Source organism: Triticum aestivum, chromosome 4B (genome assembly GCF_018294505.1).
Source record: "Triticum aestivum cultivar Chinese Spring chromosome 4B, IWGSC CS RefSeq v2.1, whole genome shotgun sequence".
Lineage (NCBI taxonomy): Eukaryota > Viridiplantae > Streptophyta > Magnoliopsida > Poales > Poaceae > Triticum > Triticum aestivum.
The window spans coordinates 573,600,398-573,626,621 of record NC_057804.1 but is presented as its reverse complement, the minus strand read 5'-3'; the positions used below and the strand labels follow the sequence as shown (position 1 = coordinate 573,626,621).

The 26,224-nt window shown below is 47.9% G+C and overlaps 2 protein-coding genes across 3 annotated transcripts; one reads left to right on the top strand and one right to left on the bottom strand.

Annotated features, from left to right (window-relative positions):
* The first annotated feature begins 16,123 nt into the window (after positions 1-16,123).
* On the top strand, positions 16,124-17,863 carry LOC123089244 (succinate dehydrogenase assembly factor 1, mitochondrial). Of its 2 annotated transcripts, none has more exons than XM_044510968.1 (3): positions 16,124-16,385; positions 16,653-16,944; positions 17,477-17,863. In XM_044510968.1, exons 2-3 carry the CDS (start codon positions 16,681-16,683, stop codon positions 17,537-17,539), a joined length of 327 nt encoding a protein of 108 aa, XP_044366903.1. In that variant the 5' UTR covers positions 16,124-16,385; positions 16,653-16,680; the 3' UTR covers positions 17,540-17,863. The 2 variants fall into 2 exon arrangements, with proteins under 2 accessions (XP_044366903.1, XP_044366902.1); XM_044510967.1 differs by having other exon boundaries at positions 16,127-16,377.
* A 1,596-nt stretch (positions 17,864-19,459) lies between these two features.
* LOC123093329 (uncharacterized) lies at positions 19,460-22,973 on the bottom strand (the record flags this gene model as incomplete). The annotated part of the gene is given in 5 exon segments (XM_044515265.1): positions 19,460-19,934; positions 21,123-21,303; positions 21,387-21,506; positions 21,592-22,150; positions 22,528-22,973. Coding segments are annotated over 5 exon segments (1,182 nt in total). The 3' UTR covers positions 19,460-19,775.
* Between the last annotated feature and the right edge of the window lie 3,251 nt (positions 22,974-26,224).

Below are 26,224 nucleotides of genomic sequence, written 5' to 3'. Positions count from 1 at the left end.
TTGGTGTGTGGAAATGTTATGTGTATAGTCACTTGTGTAATTGTATGCTTAATTTGGTTATGCAATGCTGTCTTTTTAAGTATATATGTTGATGCTCTATAGACAGAGCGTAGATGTTGTGCGGACAAAGAAAATCACATCGCACACGGACTAAACAATGGAACCCGTCGGTGATATTTTCATCAATCACTCACAATTGTATACCAGCAATCGTTTGCTCACAACACACACGGCTTGTTAGCAGTAATCGTCTGTGTTGTTATCGGTCTTCGCACACGTTTCTGATTACATACCTGTTTGCCGCGTGAGGGAGTTCCAGACTAGGGGGTGTCCGGATAGCCGAACTATCATCATCAGCCAGACTCCAAGACTATTAAGATACAAGATTGAAGACTTCGTCCCGTGTCCGGATGGGACTTTCCTTGGCGTGGAAGGCAAGCTTGGCGATACGGATATGTAGATCTCCTACCTTTGTAACTGACTCTGTGTAACCCTAGCCCTCTCCGGTGTCTATATAAACCGGATGGCCTTAGTCCATAGGATGAACAACAATCATACCATAGGCTAGCTTCTAGGGTTTAGCCTCCTTGATCTCGTGGTAGATCTACTCTTGTAACCCACATCATCAATATTAATCAAGCAGGACGTAGGGTTTTACCTCCATCAAGAGGGCACGAACCTGGGTAAAAACATCGTGTCCCTCGTCTCCTGTTACCATCCGCCTAGACGCACAGTTCGGGACCCCCTACCCAAGATCCGCTGGTTTTGACATCGACATTGGTGCTTTCATTGAGAGTTCCTCTGTGCCGTCGCGATCAGGAAGGATGCCTTTTCCCGTCTTTAAAGACGGCACCGTCGTCAAGAGAGCTTTGGCCGCCGGCCAAACTATCCGGCTAGGTGGTTTTCTTATGACCGCCTGTTCGGCCACCGCTCCGACGATGACCTCTCAGGTCATCAAAAGCGATCTTCGCGTCAGCCCGGAATTCGCCGAGCAGTTAGATCCGATTGAGCTCTCCTCTGTAAACGAGCTCTTGGATCGCATCGCCGCCCTAGGAGTCGCTACAGACTATGATCAGATTGGGCTTAAACCCGATCTGAGAGAGATTAACTCTCCTCAGGCTACCCACCACGTTGTCGTGGTAGAGGAACAATGCGGCAACCCTTCTTCTACGTTGAAAACCAACTATGTCCGGATTCCCGATCCCTCCAAGCCGGATTCCCGCGGAGGGACGGACGCTAATCAAATACTGAACTTAGAGTCGGGCATCGGACTAGATTCGTTGGAAAGCATCCAGCAAGTCAAGCTTCCAAATCCGGAAACTTCTTGGCCTTTGAGCCTCAGATCGGTCGGGGTTCCGAACTTGATTCCACCCGCCCACCCAAACATAAGCGATCTATCTCGAATACGACAAGAGCCCGATGAAGCAGTACATCATTACTGGGCCAGATTCCTCCTAGTTATGAACAGGATAAAGGACTGCTGCGAAGAAAGCGCGATTTCAATTTTCTGCAACAATTGCACGGACAAGGGAATCATGAACCCATAAGTCGTCGCGAAGTTACACGCTTCACCGACCTAGCGACCATCGTACAAAAATAATGTGCGGCAGAGAGTGCCAGGAACACCAAAACTAGGTTTTGGGACAGTCCGGCCTTGACTACAACCCTAGTCCGAAGTAAAAGGGTGCGCCATACTCAAGCACCTGGGTTAAAAACCAAAAAGCAAAAAAACCCTAAAGGGCATGGAACCGTACTGGAGGGCTGGCTCAATGGACCCTGCAAAATCCACAGTACGGAGGGCGCCACTCCAACACACAGCCTTCGAGCATGTTCGATACTACGGCAGGTGGCCAAAAGTGGCGAAGGCTTTTTAGCCCCGAGCAAACAGCCCAGCAGCACCGATACGGTATTAATAGTCTTCGAGACTTTCGCATCAAATAACATGCGAAAACGAACAATCCGCGGCCTCGCCGAAGTCTACCAAGTAGCAACAGCAAATCCATGGAGTGACACGGCTATCACCTTCAACGCCAGCGACGAACCTAAATTCCGAACAACTAGAGCACCAGCCGCATTGGTCCTCAGTCCGATAGTGGACGACTTTCGCCTTGCCAAGGTACTCATGGATGGTGGCAGCGGATTAAACCTCATCTACAAGGAAAACCTTCAAAAAATGGATATTGACTGGAGCCGCATCGAGCGAAGCAGCACAACCTTCAGAGGGATAATCCCTAGTCAAGAAGTATGCTGCACAGGAAAAATCACACTAGATGTAGTGTTCGGCTCACCGAACAATTACAGGTCCGAGGAGGTCACGTTCCAAGTGGCCCCATTCGGCAGCGGATATCACGCTTTGTTAGGGCGAGAGGCATTCACAATCTTCCAAGCTATACCCCACTACGGGTACATGAAGCTCAAAATGCCCGGACCCAATGGGATAATCACTCTTGCCAGTGATCCAAATACAGCACTCCGCGTTGAAAATAAGACAGCCGCACTGGCCCTAGAGGCATTGTCCGAAGCCCTAGCGGCAGAGGAACTCACTACGCTGCGCTCCACGGTGGATAGGGATGATGTGATACTCGATAAGAGGTCCAAGTCCACCTCTTTTAAACCAGCAGATGAAATAGTCAAATGTCAGGTCCATCCAACGGACCCCACAAAGACGGCCTCCATTGGGGCACAATTAAGTCCTGATGTCGAAGCCGCACTACGAGAATTCCTTCGGGAAAATTGGGACATTTTTGCCTGGCACCCTTCAGACATGCCAGGAATCCCACACAGGTTGGCAGAGCACAGCCTAAACATCCTAAAAGGATTCAAGCCGGTCAAACAAGCTCTTCGGCAATTTTTCGAACCCAAAAGACAGGCAATGGGAGAGGAGCTAGCCAAACTCTTAGAAGCCGGATTCATCAGAGATATAAAACATCCGGACTGGCTAGCCAATCTAGTAATGGTACCAAAAAAGGACAAATCCTGGCGCCTCTGCGTCGATTTTAAAGACCTTAACAAGGCCTGTCCAAAGGACCCTTTCCCCCTCCCTCGCATCGACCAAATCATTGATGCTACCGCAGGGCACGATTCATTGTGCTTCCTCGACGCATACTCCGGATACCATCAAATCAAGATGGCGGAGAAAGACCAGGCCGCAACAGCATTCATTACTCCATACGGGCCATTCTGCTTCAACACAATGCCCTTCGGACTCAAAAACGCCGGCGCAACTTATCAGCGCATGATTCAAACATGTCTGGCTACCCCAGATAGGCCAAACAGTAGAGGCATACGTAGACAATTTGGTCGTCAAGACCAAACACGTCGAAACTCTAATAGAAGACTTGAGGGTGACATTCGACAACCTACGAGCATATGACATTAAGCTCAATCCGGAAAAATGCGTCTTCGGCGTACCAGCCGGCAAGCTCTTGGGCTTCATCGTATCCGGTAGAGGAATTGAAGCAAACCCGGCCAAAATCTGAGCTCTGTCACAATTGGATATTCCAAAGGACCTCAAGCAAATACAAAAACTAACCGGATGCGTAGCAGCCTTAAGTCGCTTCATCTCCTGTTTGGGAGAAAAGGCTCTGCCCCTCTACCGCCTCCTCCGGCGCACCGAACATTTCGAATGGATAGATGCTGCCACTGCCGGACTCGAAGAAATAAAGGCCATACTGGCAAAAAGTCCGGTCCTGGCCACGCCCAATCTGGGTGAACCTATGTTATTATATATCGCAGCAACGCATCAAGTTGTCAGCGCGGTACTCGTCGTCGAGCGAGAGACAGAAGGGCACAGATTCCCTCTTCAAAAACCAGTGTACTACGTATCCACTGTTCTAACTCCATGCAAGTCCCGGTACCCACATTATCAAAAGATAGCGTACGCGGTGTTCATGGCATCCCGGAAGCTGTGACACTACTTTCAAGAGTGTTCCATAACGGTGGCCTCCGAAGTACCTCTCAACGATATTATAAACAATCGCGACGCAACGGGCAGGATTGCAAAATGGGCTATTGAGCTCTTACCTTTTGACATAACCTATAAACCATGGCGAGCTATAAAGTCGCAGGTTCTGGCTGACTTCGTCGCCGAATGGACCGAAGCCGAACTTCCTAAAGAGTACGGCGCATACTCCAATTGGATCATGCATTTCGACGGATCCAAAATGTTGGCTGGCTTGGGGGCTGGCGTCGTCCTGACGTCCCCAAGTGGAGACACAATCCAATACGTACTTCAAATAATGTACATGGACTCCAACAACGCAGCCAAATACGAGGCCCTTCTACATGGCCTCCGGATGGCAATCTCCATGGGCATTCAACGCCTAGAGGTGCGCGGGGATTCAAACCTTGCAATATCCCAAGTAAATGGAGACTTTGACTCCAAAGATCCGAAAATGGCAGCTTACCGCAACGCCATCCTAAAAATGTCAGCTCGGTTCAAAGGACTCGAATTCCACCATGTAGCCCGGGATAATAACCAGGCAGCAGACGTGTTAGCATGCATCGGTGCGAAACGAGACGCCGTCCCTCCAAACATCTTCCTGGAACGGCTCTTTAAGCCATCCGTGTTATGGGAAGAGGAGTCTGGAAATAACAATCCGGAGCCAGCTGCATCACCTAAATCAGACCATTCTGACACAATCGGCGGCTCAGCCATTGAAATAACACCTTCAGCTCACGAAATAATGGCAGTAATTGCCCCGTGGACGGAACCATTCCTAGCCTACTTAATTCGGCAGGAACTTCCCGAAGACCAAAATGAGGCCCGCTGCATAGTTCGGCGATCTAAAGCCTACAAGGTCCATGAGGGAGAACTTTATAAGAAAAGCACAACCGGAGTCCTTCAAAGGTGTATCTCCGAAGAGGAGGGGTGGAATCTCCTGGCTGAAATTCATGCCGGACTCGGCGGGCACCACGCTGCAGCCCGGGCCCTTGTAGGCAAGGCCTTCCGTACAGGATTTTATTGGCCAACAGCCCGGGCAGACGCTCAGGACTTAGTCCAACGATGCGTCGGTTGCCAGCTCTTTGCTAATCAGAGCCACATGCCACCCACCGCCCTCAAAACTATACCCGTTACCTGGCCGTTAGCGGTCTGGGGGCTTGACATGGTTGGACCCCTTAAAGGGGGAACCCACAAGCACAAATACTTATTGGTCATGGTGGACAAATTCACCAAATGGATTGAGGCCAAGCCGGTTAAAACGGCAGAATCCGGACCGGTGATAGACTTCATATCCGGGGTAGTACACCATTTTGGCGTCCCCCACAGCATCATCACTGATAACGGCACGAACTTCACGACCGACGAGGTTAAACTCTGGTGCAAAAACATGGGCATCAAGCTCGATTACGCTTTAGTCTATCACCCCCAAACCAATGGTCAAGTCGAGCGAGCAAATGGTCTAATCATGAGCGGCATCAAACCCAGACTAGTGCGGTCCCTCAAGGAATCTAACACGCACTGGGTAGAGGAGCTTGACTCCGTACTCTGGCGACTGCGGACCACGCCAAACCGAACTACCGGATTCACACCATTTTTCATGGTATATGGCGCAGAGGCAGTTCTGCCCTGCGATATAATTCATGACTCACCTCGTGTGCGCATGTACGAAGAAAGAGAAGCCAAGTTGGATCGGCAGGACAGTTTGGACGCCTTAGAGGAGGAGTGGGACGTGGCAAAGGCTCGTTCCGCATTTTATCAGCAGCAGGCTCGAAGATATCAAAGCAGAGAAGTACGGGCCAAAACTTACAATGTCGGCGAACTCGTTCTACGCCTGCCGGACAAGAAAAAGGACAAACTTAAGCCCAAGTGGGAAGGTCCCTTCATTATCGACCAAGTCCTGACCGGTGGAGCATACCGTCTATGTAAAGCATCTGACAACCGACTCGAGCCAAACCCATGGAACGCAGCCCGTCTCCGACGATTCTACGCCTAAACACCGGACTCAGAGTTCGTTTCCCTCCCCCGTCCACCTTTTTATATTTTTTACTGTCTCTTGTCCCCCTCCTTCTTCCCACTTTTTTTCAATACCTTTTATAGGCTGATTTGCGCTTTGTTCGCACACACTTGATGTGCTCCTAGCACTCATTATACCTGGGGGCTTCTTTACCAGAAGCTTATTCATATGGGCTTCACGCCCAATACATGTGTCATACTTCCGCATGTACCTTTTATTCACCATTATATGCATCGATATGACTTAAGTATTGGCCAAGCTGGGTTGCCTGGCTCCTGTGCTTACCCCTACGTTCCCGATTGTTCGGCTAGGAGGTAAAGGGAGCACCTCTGCGATTGTTACTGCCGGGTCAGCCGGATGTGTACCTCAGACTGGGTGAAGCCGAAAGCTAGCGTTCTTAAGAGAATATTCGGTTGGTGACTTGAAAGATGATTTATTACTTACTTATTTATCTGCCCCCAGATGCTTTTTCTGCTATTTTCGCAGTCCGGCATTGCACCTTAGGGCATGCCTCCCAGGGAAAGGAACCCTTAATGGAACTATTCTCCCTGGAAGATGTTTCTTACTAACCATGTAATATAACATAACTAGTTGGGCACTTGTCTGATAAAGCAATTATGACCCCGACGCCTTGTCTCCATGCATGCCCCAGTTCTTTTATAACCGTTAGGGTATTCGGACACACTCCGGACTGTTGGGTCCCGAGGTTGAAGCGAAACGGTCCGCAAAGACAAACGATCTACAATCCGGCTAGAAGGCATCTTACATGTCATTTCAAATTACATCGTCAAACCGACTGATTGTACTCCTCCTCAATCCCATCTAACAGGCTGTCTAATTTACAGTCCTGTTGGGAATATTTCGCGGCCAGTTCTACTTGGTCGTACATCAAGCTCACAGGGATCTCCTTCCCATCAGGCCCCGCAGGTCCGACCTCGGCCATGTGGTTTGGGTCAGCCTTCGGATAGCGCATCTTCACCATGGCCCAGGCCTCCCTAGCACCCTGATGGCAGGCCGATATCTTCCACAAACGGAGGCATCGCCGTGCTCCCTGAAGCTTCTCAACAAGCTCACCAAGGCCCTCGGGTAGGGAGACGGATGGCCATAAAGCCTGAACGACGCCACTCATCGCCTGTCAAACACGTTCGAACAATTGTGCCAGCTCGGGAAGTTGGTCACCTGTTGACCCAGGCATTTCCTCCGCAGGGCGACCTGTGAGCACACCTAAAGACATATTTCTGTCAATCGACTTCCTCGCCGAATTCTTCTTTTCAAAGGAATTTGCTCAAGCACTTACTATAAATGCCGCGACGAAGCCACTGATTCTCCTTCAAGGAGCCAGACAGCTGGGCCCGAACACCTTTCAGCTCTTCTCCTAGCTGGGTGTGGGCATCTTGGAGCTTGTTTCTCTCCTGCTGCATCTTCATAAGCACCCTCTCGCTAGCCTTTAGCTGACGCAGTAGCTGTTGCTTGTCCGGATCTAGTCCGGCGCCCTCTGTAATATTATTGTCAGATTCACGCCGCACTTTGTTCATTAATTATCTTTTCAAAGTACGTCTTACCAGCGGGGGTCTCTATGGCTCCCCCTATGGCGGCCAGTGCAGCCTCAAGTTGGGCCTTGCACTCTTGGAGCTCCTGGGACAGATGGGTATTCTTCTCCGTAAGATCCTGCATAGAAATTGATCCCTAAATCAGTTATTTTAACTATTTTAAGTCTTGGGGGCTACTGGCATATATAACTATTAAAATTACTTACATGTATGTCTTTCACATACTGCTCTGTGGCTCTAGTTAACCCATCTTGAGCGGCACGGAGGTGCGCGTTTCCCGCATCAAAGGCATTTAACGCCTCCGGGGAGAAACACGTGTCACGAAGAACTGTCCGGCGACGCCTGTGATTCATGGCGCTCTCCACCTCAGACCGGGTGGCGGACAGCCTGTCGGCATCCTCCGTCGGAGGAGCGTCCGGCTCATGCCTTGTATTCGCCTCCCCTCCCGGGCCATGCGTTGGAGCATGACTAGCGGAGGCTTGATTGGCAACCTCTCCGGACACTGTCCGGCGAGCGCTCTTTCTGAAAAAGTTATGAGCATTAATATACCTCCTGGGAATCCTTCCCTTAAAAATAGCGGTGCTCCGTACCATTGCGGCGACGTTTCAGTTCGCGTCGCACTCCTCTTCCGCCTGCTGGGCCGGACTGACCCTTGTTGGTCGGCCATCGCGGGTTCGGCTTCCCGCCTTAAAGGCACCTCCTGCGATGCACCATCAGTATGGGATGGTCGGGATTGAGCACGAAACAAATGATGGTGTCAAGACCTCGGTCGTAGTCACCTGGGAGGCTGGAAATAAACCGGGGTAGTCAGCCGTAATGGCGACTAGGGCATTGTCCATGCTAAATTGGTGGAACACCCCGTCAATCAGTTCCACCGCTAAGTCCGGATCCTCTTCGGAGGCCGGATCAAGGGACCTTTCTGGATCCTCGGGTTGTGGAGCTGGGCTTTTTATGCTCTCCACATCCCGACACAGTTCCTGTGTCAAAATCATACAATAAGACAATTGCCTTGCACGGATCAGATATGCATGCGACCGCTTACCCATCTCCGAGGGTTGTTCATGGAAAATCCGTTCAGAGGATTCGTGCGGAGGAAGTCCTCCTTCTCCCCCTTGTATAAGCCGGACAGGATCTTCACTAGGTCGTCGGCCGAGCCAGGTCCCTTGCGGCCCTGACGGGTGGCGTCATCGTCTCCATTGAAGTCCCACATGGGGTAGCCCCTATATTGGAGCGGCTGCACCCCGCGCATAATGCATGTGGCCATGACTCCGATCATGGTTAATCCGGAATGGGCTAGCAGCCGTATCCGGCCCATCAAGTAATGGACGCTCCTATCATCTTCTCGTTGAGGGCTCCATGGGCGCCAACTCAGGCGTTTCTTCAGTGGAGCATTGCTAAACTCCGGAAGGCCGATTCGGACTGGATCCGGCAGCGGAGCGTCCTCCATATAAAACCACTCCGAAGGCCAGTCTTCCGACGCCTTCTTCGGGGTCCCGGACAGGTATCCGGTCCTGGTGACGCGCCATATTTCGGCTCCGCCCACTTGATATATCGACCCCTCGTGAGAGCAGGGTACGAGGCAAAATAGCCTCTTCCACAGCGCAAAATGGGGCTCAATGCCCAAGAACAGCTCGCACAGAGCTACGAAGCCTGCGATGTGCAAAATGGAGGCAGGCGTAAGATGATGAAGCTGGAGTCCGTAGAACTCCAGGAGCCCCCGGAGAAACGGATATATAGGAAATCTGAGTCCCCTTATTAAGTAGGGGACGAAGCACACCCGCTCTCCTTTGGAGGGATTGGGGGCGCTCTCCGCCTGCTTCCCACCCTTCTAGGTGGCCAGTCAGGCTCGAACCGGAACCATGAAGGCCGAGGGAAGATATCCCTCCGCTTGGAGCATCACTAAATCGCTGTGCGGGACTAAGCATCTCCTCCAATCTCCTGGCTTAGGGCTGGGAGCGCAAGAAGAGGAGCCGCGTCGACTGTCCATGTTGGAATGGGTTTGGTGTCATATGCGCTTCGATGAGTACTTGCAGAAGGAGGATGATGTGATTTGGATCTGGATCCTCGCCTCTCTTATAAGCAGCTTATTTGCGCAGCTAGGGGGTAAAACATAAAAATACCCTGGCTTTTCGCATTCGTACGACGCGTGGAAGAAGGCCATTATTGGACGCGGAAGCCAAGGAGCGCAACATTTATGAAGCAACCGGACACTATCCGGCAAACACATGGAGAATGGAGAAGAACCCGCCTTGCAAATGCTGAAGACAACATACGTGCCGGATTCCTCGTTATTGAAGCCTGGTTCGGGGGCTACTGAGGGAGTCCCGGACTAGGGGGTGTCCGGATAGCCAAACTATCATCATCAGCCGGACTCCAAGACTATGAAGATACAAGATTGAAGACTTCATCCCGTGTCCGGATGGGACTTTCCTTGGCGTGGAAGGCAAGCTTGGCGATACGGATATGTAGATCTCCTACCTTTGTAACTGACTCTGTGTAACCCTAGCCCTCTCAGGTGTCTATATAAACCAGATGGCCTTAGTCCATAGGACGAACAACAATCATACCATAGGCTAGCTTCTAGGGTTTAGCCTCCTTGATCTCGTGGTAGATCTACTCTTGTAACCCACATCATCAATATTAATCAAGCAGGACGTAGGGTTTTACCTCCATCAAGAGGGCCTGAACCTGGGTAAAAACATCGTGTCCCTCGTCTCCTGTTACCATCCGCCTAGACGCACAGTTCGGGACCCCCTACCCGAGATCCGCCGGTTTTGACACCAACACCGCGTATCACACACATCTTGTTAAGTTGAACCGTGTATGTTCTCATGTCTCAACGCAAACAGTTCATCCGAGTGAACCGCATGTCGTATATCACACACACCTTCATCTAGCTGACCGTTTCTTTTGTGTTGCCTAATCACAAACAATTCATCCGAGTGAACCATATGTTGTATATCGCATACACCTTCATCTGGCTGCCCGTTTCTTTTGTTCCTCCTCATCGCAAACAGTTAATTGAACTGAACCGTATGCCCTGCATCACACACGCAACTAAAATCTGAACCGTGTTTGATGCATCCTCCATCGTAAATGTTTTGCACCTTTTCTGACGGGTTTTTACACCACCATTTGGGATTATGGCATCGCACACAGTTTCGTCGAAGGGTCTCTGATCGTAGTGTCAGGTTAGCAGCATCCTGCAGTAGTGCTATCCTCATTACCATCATCGGAATATTCATAGGCTAGACATCTAGGGTTTAGCCGCCATGATCTCGAGGTAGATCAACTCTTGTAATCGCTATACTCTTCGAATACAATCAAGTAGGAGTAGGGTTTTGCCTCCTTTAAGAGGGCTCGAACCTGGGTAAACATTGTGTCCCTTGGTCCCTTGTTACCTTCGTTCCCTAGACGCACAGCTTGGGCCTCCCTACCCGAGATCTGCCGGTTTTGACACAGACAGTTACGTTGATGCAAGCTTTAACACCGATACGGATGACTCTAAGTCTCAATCTAGATATTATTGAACATGGGAGCAATTAACTAGAGTAGCTCCATGCAGAGCATTGTAGACATAGAAATTTGCAAAATACATAAGGATCTGAATGTGGCAGACCCGTTGACTAAACCTTTCTCACAAGCAAAACATGATCACACCTTAGTATTCTTTGGGTGTTAGTCACATGGCGATGTGCACTATGGGTTTTAATCACATGGCAATGTGAACTAGATTATTGACTCTAGTGCAAGTGGGAGACTAATGGATATGCCCTAGAGGCAATAATAAAATGGTTATATATTTCCTAAATCATGATAATGGTTTATTATTCGTGCTAGAATTGTATTGACTGGAAACTTTAACAAATACCGTGTCCCTAGTGAGCCTCTACTAGACTAGCTCGTTGAGCAAAGATGGTTAAGGTTTCCTAACCATATACATGAGTTTTCATTTGATAACGGGATCACATCATTAGGAGAATGATGTGAATGACAAGACCCAGCCGTTAGCATAGCATATGATCGTTCATTTTATTTCTACTACTTTCCTAATGTCAAATACATGTTTCTTCGACCATGAGATCATGCAACTCCCAGATACCAGAGTGATACCTTGTGTGCTATCAAAAGTCACAACGTAACTGGGTGATCATAAAGATGATCTACATGCATCTCCGAAGATGTCTGTTGAGTTGGCATGAATCGAGATTGGGATTTGTCACTCCGTGTAACAGAGAGGTATCTCTGGGCCCTCTCGGTAATACAGCATCAGGAGAAGCTTGCAACCAAAGTTACTAAGGAGTTAGTTACAAGATGATCTAGTATGGAACAAGAAAGAGACTTACTAGTAACGAGATTGAACTAGGTATGAAGATACCGACGATCGAATCTCGGGCAAGTAACATACTGACAGACAAAGGGAATTACATATGTTGTCATAAAGGTTCAACCGATAAAATATCTTCATGGAATATGTAGGAATCAATATGGGCATCCATTTCCGGCCATTGGTTATTGACCGGAGAGGTGTCTCGGTCATGACTACATATTTCCCGAACCCGGAGGGTCACACGCTTAACGTTCGTTGACGCTAGAGTAGTATTGGGATATTTGATGAGTGGTAACCAAGTGTTGCAGAGTCCCAAATGAGATCCCGAATGTCACGAGGAGTTTTAGAATGGTCGAGAGGTAAATATTTATATATGGGAAATCATATTTTGGGTTCCGGAAAAAGGTGCAGTTTTTCGGTATTGTGCCGGGAAGCTTCCAGAAGGTTCCGGAGGATTCTGGAGGGGTCCGGAAGTCCACAAGTGGGTCCACCATGCCCCAAGGACTAGCATGGGCTGCGGGGAGGTGCCCTGGCCTTATTGGGCTAGGCGCACCAAGTCCTCAAAAGCCCATGTGGCTAGGAAAGGCAAAAAAGGAAGGAGTCCTAGTAGGAATAGGATTGGACTTGGAGTCCAAGTCCTATCCCCCTTAGCTGCACCCTAGGGCTTGGAGGGGCTATTTACCAAGCCCCTCCACCTATATATAGAGGGGAGGGGCGCCCCTCTCTCTCCCGTTACCCGTAGTTCCATCGCCTCTTCTCAGTGACGCTTAGCGAAGCGCTGTCGATGCTCCACCACCACCATCACCACCACGGCGTCGTGTTGGTTGTGATCCCATATAATTCTCCTCTCCCTCTTGTTGGATCAAGAAGGAGGAGACATCATCGAGCCGCACGTGTGCTAAACTTGAAGGTGTCGTCCGTTCGGCACTAGATCGGTTGGATCGTGATCGGATCGTGAAGAGTATGACTACATCAACCGTGTTGATAAACGCTTCCGCTTAGCGATCTACAAGGGTATGTAGATGCTCTCCCCCTCTTGTAGCTATGCATCTCCATGGATAGATCTTGTGTGTGCGTATAATATATTTTTTTGTTTTCCCCTACACCAGGGGGGTAGGCGCGCCCCCCTGAGTTCATGGGACCCACGTAGCACCCCTTGACCTAATTCCACATCTTTAATTTCTTCAATATTCCCAAAACACCATAGCCACCCGAAACACTTTTTTCACCATCGCAAGCTTCTATTCTTCCGCGATCCCATCTGGAGGCCGTTTTCAGTACTCTTCCGGAGGGGGGAATCGATCACACAGGCCTTCTACATCATCCTTGCTACCTTCCGGTGATGTGTGAGTAGTTTACCACATGCCTACGGGTCCATAGCTAGTAGCTAGATGGCTTCTTCTCTCTCTTTGATCTTCAATACCATGTTCTCCTCGATCTTCTTGGAGTTCTATCCGATGTAATCTTCTTTTGCGGTGCGTTTGTTGGGATCCGATGAATTGTGGGTTTATGATCAGATTATTCATTGAAAGTAATTGAGTCTTTTCTGAACTTGTTGGTGCAATGATAGGCCCCTTATGTTTTGGAGTTTGTTGACATAAACAGTTTGGTACTTATGTGTTTGCTAGTGCACACAGAGTAACATGTCCCTGGAGTAATCGAGGAGTTTGATGAAAAAAACGAAGATAATCACCCTGCGTAGCAGCGAAGGTTATCACAAAAATAAAGATAACAAGAGTGACCCCTAAAAATTGTTGAAGTCTAAGCAATTGGTTCGTTGATTGTTCGAAGCAAATGATTGCGCTCGAGGAAGAATGAAGATGAAGTGAAGATGTAGCATTTATTTCGCTCTTCTTCTTCTTTCATTGAGTCATAGGACCACCGTACTATAAAGAGGAGTGTAGCGTTTCGAAGCTTTGATTCTCTAATGCTAAACCCAAACCTATGAAAGCTGTGAGAGAAATATCTTTGTGCTCTGAGCAAATACTTGCCAGCAAGAGACTGTGATCTTCTTCGCTGTGAGAGATTTGCCTCGGACCGAGGAGTTAGCATTACTTGTTCCTCAAGTAATGTTACCATTGCTCCAAAAATCCGACCGTTGTGAACGTGTCGGTTGGCCATTGGCTTGACCTTGTGCCCAAAATGGTCATTTGCCATCTAGGAAGGTTGCGGCTATAAATAGCCACCCCGCGCTGGCTTTGTCCTGCGGCTGCTCTGTTTGATTTATGAGAAGATTGTTGAGCAACCCCCTCTCTGAGCGATTTGAGTTTAAAATCCACTCAAATAAAAACCCTAGAGCCGAAGAATTAGATAGTGGTTCGGCATCACTCGAATCTAAGTTTAGTACGCTCCGCCTATTACTCTTGAGAGCTGCAAACTCTCTAGACGGTTAGGTGTCAAGTTCTTTCGAGACCAAGTGATTGTGGTTCTTGAAGAAGAAGTCTGTAAAGGTTTGTAGATCGTCTTCAAGTATCTACCATGAGTGATCGACATCGGTTGATGAATCGATTGTCGAGGAGAATAGGGTGAAGAGAGTTTATCTTCCGTGTTAAGTCACAGCCCCTCCAACCAGACGTAGTCCTTGTGCAGAAGGACGAACTGGTCGAACAAATACCTTGTTGCCATCGAGAACCTTCGATTTCCTGTGTTACTCAAGTTTACCTTCATGCATTCTATTCTTGTATTTTACTTCGATGCATGTTTTAGTTTCCCTTCGGTTATCTGTTGTAGTTCTTCTTAGTCTGTTTAGTGTTTATTCCGCTGCTGGGTACTAAGAGATTTAAGTTTTCTGAAGAAAATTTAAAACTCCCATTCACCCCCCTCTGGTAGACATACTTTGTTCCTACGGAACTTTATTATGCATGATTGTTATATCTTCGCATTTCCCTCCTATCTATCCATTTGGTTTGGCCAACTAGATTGATTTATCTTCAGCGGGAGAGGTGCTTTGTAATGGGTTCAATCTTGCGGTGTCCTCACCTAGTGACAGAAAGGATAGCGAGGCACATATAGTATTGTTGCCATTAAGGATAAAACAACATGGTTTATTCATATTGATTGGGTTTACTTTGTCTAAATCACGTCATCTTGCTTAAAGCGTGACTTTGTTTGTCATGAACTTAATACCATAAATACATGATGGATGGTGATCAATTAGTGAAGTAACAGTAGTAGATGTAGGCAGGAGTCGGTCTGTTTGTCACGGACGTGATACCTATATACACGATCATTGTCGTGAATACGTCATAACTATGCGCTTTCTATTAATTGCCCAACAGTGTTTTGTTCATCCACCGTATGCTATGTGTTCGAGAGAGAAGACTCTAGTGAAAAGTATGCCCCCCCGAATCTACCTTTATCATGTTATAAAAATAAAAAATACTTTGCTGCATTTTGTTTCCTTACTTTACTTTTCCTTTTATCTATCTATCATTATCAGATTTAATCCTTGCAAGTGGCGAGTACAAGGGGATTGACAACCCTCTTGCCTGCGTTGGCTGCAAGTATTTGTTTTTTTGTGTGTAGATGCTGCTTAGGGGAGTTTGCTTGATTCTCTTATTGGTTCGATAACCTTGATTTCTCAATGAAGGAAATACTTATCTCTACTGTACTGCTTCACCCCTCTTCTTCGGGGGAAATCCCAACGCAGTTTACAAGTAGCAGCTTCTTAGAGTTTGTCTTCCGGGCTTCGATTCTCGTCGAGTTCGTCTGTGTGGTCGTAGTTGACGAAGCTCCAGTGTAGATTCCTATTGTCTCCTTGGGGCAGTGAGGTTAGTATTTCTCGCCACGTGGTGAGATTTGGTGTCAGGTGCTTCAAATCTTTGCAAGGGTTTCACGATGAAGACTACGGCCTCCAGGGCGCTAGTCTTAGGCACGCGTGCAGGAAGACTTCCCGTTGTCATTGACAAGGTCAAGTCGGTTTCGATAGAGGAACGGCGATAACGACGCGTTGGCGGATCGTTCTGACGGCAGCAGTGGTCGTTTGGTGGTCTGAGAATTAATTTTTATTATTTTTGATAGGGTTTGTACATGAACTTTTATAATATAAGAGTTGATCCCTTTCGCAAAAGAAAAATAACCGTGCAGGCCCATTCTTTCCTTGGTTTTTCCTGCAAGTTTTCTTAACGTGCCGACCCTGGGGATTGTTCCAAACAGAAGCCACGTGTGGCCTTAGTTACCGGTGATATGAACGAACACACGGGCACTTTTCCTAAAAAAAATAGCTGGTTGCTGACCTGCAATTCCCATTTTACCCCTAGACAGAATCGATCGAATACACCACCAGCAGCTTTTGCTTTTGCCCCTTCCGTTCCGTTCGTCTCTCCCGTGCGATACCCCGGCAGGCGAAGCCCCAGCGCCCGTAAACTCTCGGCCCTGCCCTGCCTCCGCCGCACTCCGCGCGCGCGGCCCTCCCTCTGCGATCCCGACAGGCGGCGCCGGCGGCGAGCCGCGACGAAGTCCCTATCTCCCGCCTCTCCGTCTGCCCCTGCCTCCGCCCCCACTCCGCCCGCCCCCTCCGTCGTCGACCCTGCGTGCGCCGGTGAGCAGGTTCTTCTCCTCCCTTCTATCGCACCGGCACGGATTGGAGATCCGTCCAGACTTTGCTTGCTTAGATTTGTTCCGAGAGTTCTGCTCTTGTATTTCTATCCTGCGCGCGATCTAATCCAAAATTAGCCCCGTTCGCTGTGGATTTGCTTGCTAGGCGGTAGATTAGTTTATTTTGTACTCCACGGGACAACTGAATAAGCCCGTCACTGGTAAAAATATGCAGATCACCACGAGACAACTCATTTGATAGTTCCACTTTTTTGTCAGGCTTTGATGACTGCGTCACAAGGATGAGATGGCGTCCCGTACAAAGCTATCTGGCATCCAGAGGCAGGCCTTGGCATTATACAGAGGGTTCCTTCGGACAGCACGGCTCAAGTCCCCAGAGGAGCGCCGCAGGATAGAGTCCGTTGTCTCAGCAGAGTTCCGTGAGAATGCCAAGAGTGTAGATCGCAGGAACTTTGTGTACATTGAGTATTTGATGAGGAGAGGGAAGCGGCAGCTTGAGCAGCTCAAGAATCCTGATATCACTGGACTTTCTACACTTGAAATAAATAAGGTATATATAATCTTGAAAAAAGGTCTAACGTTCTCTCCAACTAATACTGATATCAACTACATTGAGTAAGGATGTTGCATGAAAACATAGGATTTGCCCAAACGCTGGCAGCTGTTTGCTATGCTTATGGTTGTTTGCATATGAATAGTTGTTTACTCCATAGAAGTGTTCTAGTCAAGTGAATAGTTACACCTTGTCTTGGTAATTTGTAGGAGATGCTTAAAGTTAAGTGTAGTTGCTCCAGAACATTTCCTGGACTGATCGGTTGTTTTGTGTATTCCGAGATCCAATGCTTGTATCATTTACACATCACAGTTACAGTTTTACCACATGTTTCTCTTTGTTTGTATAAAGGTAATTAGTGCAAGATCGAACCATCTGCTTCTATTTGCTAACATCTCAAGTATCATAATCTGATGACGTATATTCTATCTAGTTTTTTAAGGGAGCAACAATATGTTGCTCTTACACAAACTTCTAAAACTAAAGATAATCTCCCTCACATGCTTGCATTGATTTTGGAATTTTGCAGGCCTCTTCTATTCCAGAACAACGTGTCGAGCATGATCTTGGTGTTTCTACTGGGAGACAGTAAAACAGGAAGAGCTTGCTTTTAATGGTGTCCCACATAAAAAATGGCCGCATATGAAAGCTCTTTATGATGTAACTTCTCTGGAGCACCTTCATTTTCCCATAGGAATCTCTAGATGAATTTCGTAGCATCTTATTGCCCTCTGGATATTAGAAGTGTGATTCATGTATGAATTCTTTTGGTCACCAAGATCAATTGGACCAGAGTTTATTGTGAAAGAGCATTTACATTGGAGCTCTATACTGTCTAAACGGCTAAACCATGAGGTTTAAATTCAGCAATGGTGTTACTTTTTATGCAATGTAATTCACCCCTATCATTTGTGTAGACTTATGTGCTCAATTGAGTTTACCTCGGAAAAAAAGATGATGTGACCTAATGATGGAATTTATGTTATACTGAAAACTGAATTGTATTGCTCAATGGTACTCCCTCCGTTCCTAAATATAGGTCTTTTTAGGCATTTCAAATGGACTACAAACGGAGGGAGTACACCTTAGTGCATGCTTTCACTAACGTTGTTCTTCACCAGCAGTGTAAATGCTGCAATATTTTTTTTTTGCTATAAGGTTCTGTTTGAAAAAGCAATGAGTTTATCGTCTAGGTCAGTTTAAATAGTTCTTCTGAATTCATATATGGGCCAGATCAAGCAATGTTGCAAAGCTATGGAAGATGGTTCTAACTGCTAGTGATGGAATCATCACCACCACAGTTAATGTATCATACCGGCTCACACGCTAGAACTTCCTGAAAATGGTATGTCTTTCCATAGGCTAGATCTTACATGCGCTGCTGCTGAGGTACTTATGTACTGAATTAACTTCAGATCTACAGCGTATCATCCTTGACTTTACCTATAGCCAACAAGAGAACTAACCTAATATACTGTAGTCATGGTTTATGAGCTTAATATCTTTTAGACCTTTCAGTGTATCCGTGCCTGTCAATAATCCGTGTATTTTTATTATGCTTGTTCATAATCCAAAAATGTGCATTATTGACCCTTCAGGTAAGTTGCATGTCTTTGAACTGTCATTTTGTCACCATTATGGTGAATATTTTGCTCCATTTTTACTCACTTGATCAGTAGCCTGTTTGTCCTTGTGTCGTCGTGGCCTTTCTTAAGGGTGATCAGGCATTTTTCTTTGTATCTTAAGTAATCAGTTTGGCTTGTAAAAGCACTGAAATAATTCTAGTGCATTAGGTTGGCTTATAGTGACTTTAAGGTGCCCTGATATATTATTCATTGCTGAGCTCACCAGGATACGTCTAAAATAGCAACTAACTGTCTCAAATAGTCTTATCAAATTTAGTTGCAATAGCCCTTGGTTATGTCCAATACTCCCTCCGTCTGAAAAAGCTTGTCCCTCAAATGGATGTACCAAGCTTTTCGGACGGAGTAGTATGCAAGAACATCGTTACCTGCTGCCGCACTCATACATGCATGGTGTCTTTGAGGAGCTTGCGATTCTTTCACACAACCAAAATAATGAGCTCTTTCAACTTTTCTACATTTGATGGCACACACTCACACTTGTAAGTTTTGTTATTTATACATTCAAGTCTATGTCGATCTCTTTCATGAATCGGCCATAGGTAGTAACTGTTCTCCTCTCTGCTCTTCCGTGCTATAGCCGCATAACCATAGCCACTAACACCTCCCAAGCAGTCGTTGTCTCTGCCTCAAATGCATACCGTTTTCAGCACAAACAGAAGTGTAACAAATTATATCTACAGTCACACAGAGCTTGAGAAACAAACAATTATCGACTCATGTAGAGGTGAGCAATGTAACAATTAACTTTTGAACCTGCCCTCGACTTTGACGAGTCTCCCTGAGTGTTCCTCCAATCAAACACCTGAATGGTCTTAGGCTGGCCATAGTGGGGGTATGCCTTGGGATGGATATATCATTCACTAAGATGAAGAAGAACAATAACATTTCTCTATATTTTGAACAATAATATCATCTGCAGTACATTTGCTCAAACAGCCAATTAGCAGAAGAGCAGTAACATCTCTCTATATCTTGAAGTCTACTCATGGAATTTATTAATATCTAGACTTGTATGACTTGACTGGTAACTATACATATGCTTTCTATTTATTTGCCTGACAGAATGTCCATCAGATGAATCAATCAAATAGGAGGAACTGGGGGGTATTTCAAACTGAAACAAAGAATCGATCCTAACTACATGAATTGCAGTAGCTTTAAAGCCTCTGGATTATTTTGCTGCTACTCCACCAGGAAAGTGCAGGGCTTCAAGAACCAAAACACGCCACTGGAGCTCTCTTCGGCCTCATAAGCCCTGTTGTTGTTCATATCTTTAACCCCAAAAGGTTGCCTCTTAGCATCTCTGCTGTTCTCCTGATCTTTATTAGGCGTCCCCTTATCCTGAAGAGAAGGCAGTAGATATCAACATTAGTTAAAATGCATGGTTAGCTTGTGTTGAGATACTATTTTCGGATTCACAACACTGATAGAAGACCATATGTCGCCATAACAGTAAATGATGAACCATATGATTAGCGCCACTAATTTGCAGAAAAAATGCCTGAACACCATTACGGAAGGACACGATGATAAGGTGAGAATAAACAGCATACTGATCAAGTGAAAGTAAAAATGGAGCAAAACATTTATCATAATTGTGTCGCTGACAAAATTACAGTACACGGTCATGGAATTAGTGCCACATATGCTGATGCCACTAATTTACAAAAAAAAGAACACCTGAACGAACACCCTTAAGAAAGGTCACAGTGACGACATGAGATCAAACATGCTACTGTTCAAGTGACTGAATGGAGTAAAATATACACCATAAGCTATGCACAATGGAACTTACACTGCAGACTCAATTGTGTTGGAAACACGAAGAAAAGGAACATTATTTTAGCTTATGAACATGCATAATAAGGAGACACGGGTTATTGACAGGCATGGACACTGAAGTTCTCAAAGATCTTGGACTCAGAAACCATACTGTAGTGCATTCTCCTCGTGGCTAGACTTGAAAAGGTTAGGATGACACGCCGAAGGTCTTAAGATAAACGGTACAGAACAATCTCAGCATCAAACTTGTCATTTTGAGGAAGTGAAGTTCTAGCTTAGGGTTATAACCGAGTCTGAGCCATTAACTATGTTGATGATAATTCAGATCACAAAATTTTCTGATCAGGACCAAGTGCTCGACTGATTGGAATGTTCTTAAATATTTTCACAAAGGCTAGTAGAAACCCACAAATACCGAAAATTAACTATGTTGATGATAATTCAGATCACAAAACTTTGTGATCAGGACCAAGTGCTCGACTGATTGGAATGTTCTTAAATATTTTCACAAAGGCTAGTAGAAACCCACAAATACCGAAAATTAACTATGTTGATGATAATTCAGATCACTAAATTTTCTGATCAGGACCAAGTGCTCGGCTGATTGGAATGTTCTTAAATATTTTCACAAAGGCTAGTCGAAACCCACAAATACCAAGAATTCACCGAGCAAACACCCTCAGTCTAACAGTCACCAACACTACATAGATCAATAACCAATATTATAGGCATGACAGATTAAGTCACCTTCAGTGGCTTCTTGAGTGGCGAGCTTGATGTTGCGCCTGCAGCTTTCACGCTCTTGACACGGTTTACATAGGGGGATGGAAACCGCTGTGGAGTAGGCGGTGTTGCCTTCACCTCCTTCAACACAGAGGGTGATCTTGGCTTCCCTGCTTCCACCTTCAACCCAATCTTCTTTCCCTTCCTGCACAAACAACCATTATGATCAGTATCTCAACCTACAATCCTCTAATGCCGCTTTTGCATTCACAGTGACAAGCAAGTTACATTGGGCTTGGACTCTTTTCTGCTGTTCCTTGCCTCGCCACCTTCTTCGCTGCGTCCGGCAGAACCCGACCACCGCCGCCGCTGCTACAATCCACCTTCTTCACCACATCACTGCTGTTTCTGCACAAATGAGAATGTCAAGGAGCTGAAAGTACCAACCCAAAATTGATACCCCAGCGTTGCTTCAGAGAGAGAGAGAAATTACATTGGTCTTGGGCTCATTTCCTCCATGGCCTCTGACTCTGAGACAGGTTGCTGGCCGGCCATCCGCTGCTTGAGCTCATTGTAGAAATCCGATATCTGGCCAAGTATGTCCTTCCCGGAGAAGAGGTTCCTCGCCGAGAGAGTGCTCTTGAGCTGCCTCGGCGCTGGGTTCCTGCCGAGCAGCGCCTCCTTCTCAGCAACGTCCGGCCGCCTCTCCGCGCTGGACTTGATGGCCTCCTTGGCGTTCTTGGCCCAGCGCTGCGCGCCGAACGGCGGCCTGCTTGCCGCGGGAGGCGGCGTGGTCAGCGCGGGGTCCTGGTTCTCGGCGTCGTCCTGGAACCTCTTCTTGGGCGGCGGCTTGGGCTTGGTGGGCGAGGCGAAGGCGGCAGTGCCGCCGCCGCCGGCGACGACGCCTCGTCTCTTCAGATTGTTATTGGCGTCCCTGAGGTTAGCGTCCCTCTCGGCGAAGGGCATCATGGCGGACATTGATCGCAGCAGCTTGGCCTTGGGGCTGGGGGTGTGCCCGAGGAAGTCGTCGGCCGTCTTGGGATGCTTGCAATCTGCGGGGGATCCAGCACAGAAATGAATGTAAAGACGACGCCGTGGGGAATCAAATCAACAACAAGGGGAATTTGTCGGGAACAGAAAGCAGAGCACGGCCTGAATTTCTCGAGAAGCAAGAGAAGAAGGGCGAAATCAGGCCCCCAGATCAAGAGGAAAGCTGTGCGGTGCGGATCAAGAAACGGGCTGACTCGTTCTTGGACCCGCCACAGCCGCCGATCTTTCCGAAGCCCGCCATGGAATCAGCAGCGGGCAAAGGCAGGGCCCTCTCGTTCCTCGCGTCTCTCGATCGTTTCCTCGCCGGAGAGCAGCAGGACCAACGCCCGCAGAGAAGGGAGCGGGAGCGGGAGAGACGGGGGAGGGCGCGCGTACGTACCGGGGCGGCAGAACCAGGCGTCGTCGTCGACGGCGGCGGTGGGGGCCTCGGGGTCGGCGAGGTCGGCCCAGTGCGGCGCCTCGATGCCCTCGTAGGTCTCGTCGAGCACGAAGCGCGACACCACCCTGTTCCAGTCGATGTCCATGGGCTCCATGGACTCCATCCTCTCCCCCCTCCGCGCCGGCGCGCGCCCGCCCGTGCCCGCGCTCCTGAGTCTCAGGGTCCGCGGGAGAGAGAGAGAGAGAGAGAGAGAGAGAGAGGGAGAGAGAGAGGCTGGATGATTTCTGGCTGTGGTGGGCTGGATCCTGCTCTGCGCCTGTGTGTCTTCTCCGGTGGGGGATTTGGCTTTTCTGCGGGCGGTGGTGTGTGTGAGCCGTTACGCTGGCTGGCTATTGACCTGCCGTTGGCTCGCGGGCGGCCGATTCTCTTCTTTCCGACCGTTGGGGGCGGGGAGAAGGAAGGGGTCGCTGGCCTAGTCATCACTATACTGGTGGAATAATAATGGCGGTACGGCGGTACCGCACTTCCAGGCCGCTGGGCCCCACGTGGATCTCGTCCTCCGTGGAGCGCCGGGCTCCTTGCCGCAGCACGTGGACGGTGAATGGTAATAAAGCGCATCAGAACGTTCGGGGGCACGCTCGTCGAGGATCCCTGGGTCGATCGGTGTCGCAAGATGTGTCACCTGAGATTTCGTATACTCCCTCCGTTTCTGTTTCACTTTACAAGTCCTACGCATATACTTAGGTTATCAATTTGATCATCCTAATATAAACTATATAACACAAAAATTATATCGTTTGAAAATTGAACATCTGAAGTTTATATTAGTATATTTTTTTGTATTGGGTTGATCAAATTGACGAACTAGAGGTACGCGCACGCCATGTAAACTGAGAAAGAGGGAGTATGTTCATCCATATCGCCCTCGTCTTCCCTGGAATTACTCTTCGTACAATCTTTGGCGTATGTTATTTGTACTCTCTCCAATCCAATCACGGTTTAGCAGTCCAATCACGGTTTAGCGGATATATAACTTTGATGGTTTTTCCTGACCTAGCCGCCACGAGCGGCGACCAGGCAGGCGACCGGCCTACCACCGATCTTCACCGGCGAGATCGTTGGTCCCCTGTAAGAACATGCGGTGTCCCCATGTTTGGGTTTGGTAATTGATGACAATCTCTATGGACTAATGGTTGTCTTGAGTTATATTTGAAGGATTTGTCCATAGGTTTTTCTTGAAGTCCATGTGTTGGTTTCAAGGAGTTTATGAGTTGATCAATGTGCTATTAAGGAATTATCCAAAGATTGGTCATGTGAGTATTGAGCTTATTGCAAGCGTGTCTTGAAGAAGAAGATTGTGTGATCATTCATGTTTACCTTCAAGACATCATCCAAATGAAGAGAGTTAGAAAGATTCAAGGTTGATCAAGACTAAGTCAAGAGCGAATCAAGTTGATCAACTCACAAAGCGTAGAAGATGTACCGAGAGGGATCAAGTGATCCCATGGTATGGTAAGCATTGTCCATTGCACTTTGTGTACTAACTCATGGTCTATGTGAGAGTTCTATGTGGGGTTAGGTATGTGTCCATGGGCTTGCGTCAAGAGGCAGATATCATACAACCCATGGAAAGGATGACATCAAGTGGTGATCCTCATCAAGATTGTCGTGTGCAGTTCAAATGGAGCATCACGAAGAGATCAAGTGCTTGAATCTTGCCATCCATTGTGGTGTCAATCGACTTGTGAAGATGTGCCTAAGAGTGGCTCACCCATAGTGGACTATGGGGGAGCAATCATCTAGTCTTCATCGAGCCAACGCAATCAAGAAAGGTGGTCCAACTTGAGGGAGTCAAGATCGTCTTCATCTAGCTCAAGTGGACCATGTGCAAAGCAAAGGTTTACCCTTGATAGGTTTTCTATTTTACCGGTCTCATGGTGGTAGTTGGGAGACCGAGTTATAGGATCGTTTGCCGTACTATCAAGGGGGGCTCTCAAGTTGGTAGCTTGATCGTATCGTTAGTAGAGATCTCAAACCATTGCATCCTTGCATCATGTTTCTTGGTTCTTGTTTGGTTTTATTTGTGAGTCTTAGAGCTTATGGTCATCTTGATGACAAGCTTGAGTTCATCGAAAACGGAGTTCGCATGCGTCTTCTACGATGTTTTCGGTGTTGGAGGTTTTACCGGTCTTATCCGAGGAAGGGTTCTCACCTTTTTCTTATGGGACTTTTCTCATTTGCTTATTCTTGATATTTATATCAAGTTTGTTTTAGCCCATGTCGTTAGCTTTCCAAAAAACTTGGTTTCGTTGAATTCGGAGTCCGTTTGCAAAAGTTGTGGCTGTTTTGGCAAAGGCTGCAGCGGTACTACCGCGCTAGAGCGGATGTAATTTTTTACTACCGCTCCAGAGCGGTACTACCGCGGATCCTGAGCGGTAGTACCGCTCCAGAGCAGTACTACCGTGGCTCCTAAGCGGTAGTACCGCTTCAGACCAAAATCTCGTGTTTTGCTTAGCGGAAGTAGGCACAGAAGTTTTTTTTAGTACCGCTCGCAAGCAGTAGTACCACTACCATTTGCGGTAGTACCGTGAGGTCGAGCGGTAGTACCGCTCCAGCGGTTCTACTGGCCTTTTGCCTCCTCGCTGTTGTTTTTCAAAGGGGTACTACCGCCCTAGCGGTAATCACTACAAATAAAAGACACATCCGTGACATTTTGGGCCGAACGAAAAAAAATTCTGTCATACATATGACACTTCTATGACGATAATTGTGACAAAACCCGGTATCATCATAGATGTGGTGGGCTCCTACTTCTATGACAAAAAATCATGACAGAAAATGGGATTTTCATCCCGGGCGGGCCGGAGACGCAGCTGCATGACATTCTTTGGGTCGTCCATGACGGAAAAAACCGTGGTAGAAGCGAGGGGGAGGAAAATTTAGGGGAGTTGCCGGTTACGGTGGAAGGTCGGGGGCCGAGCGATGCGCGTTTCTCTCGTACACGTACGCGCATGTGTGCGAGGCGTTGGCTCTAACTGAACCCGAGCGAGGCATTGGGCTCTAACTGAACCCGAGCGATTGCACTGCAGGCTACGTGTTACTGAACCCGAGCGATCGATCGATGGCTGTTAACTGAACCCGATGGAGCGATTCCTTCGCTACTACTGCTAACTGAAGCCGATCGATTGGATGAACAGTAAGCGTTGCTGGGGGGGGGTTGGATGAACAGTGGGCGATGGCGTTGCCTCTGGATGAACAGGACCCCATGGTGTGGAGGGCTGGATGAACAGTAGACGGTGGAGGGGTGACCGTGGAGGAATAGTTGAACAGGACCCCGTGGTGTGGTGGAGGGCTGGATGAACAGTAGACGGTGGAGGGGTGCCCGTGGAGGGTTGGTTGAATAGTAGCCGGTGGAGTAGCGCGCGGTGGAGGCTGGATGAACAGGAGCCCGTGGAGGCTGGAGGAGGTCGACGGTAGCCGATGGAGGCTGGAGGAGGTCGACGGTGGAGATGAACAATATCCTGTGGAGTCCCGTTTTGCGGTACGCCACACCCCTCCCGATGAACAGGACCCCCGTTTCGACCGTAGGAGGTCCGTTTCGTCCGTTTTGCGATACGTCACACCTCTCCCGATCAACAGGACCCCCGTTTCGACCGTAGCGCTCCAACACAAGTCCGTTTCGTCCGTTTTGCGGTAC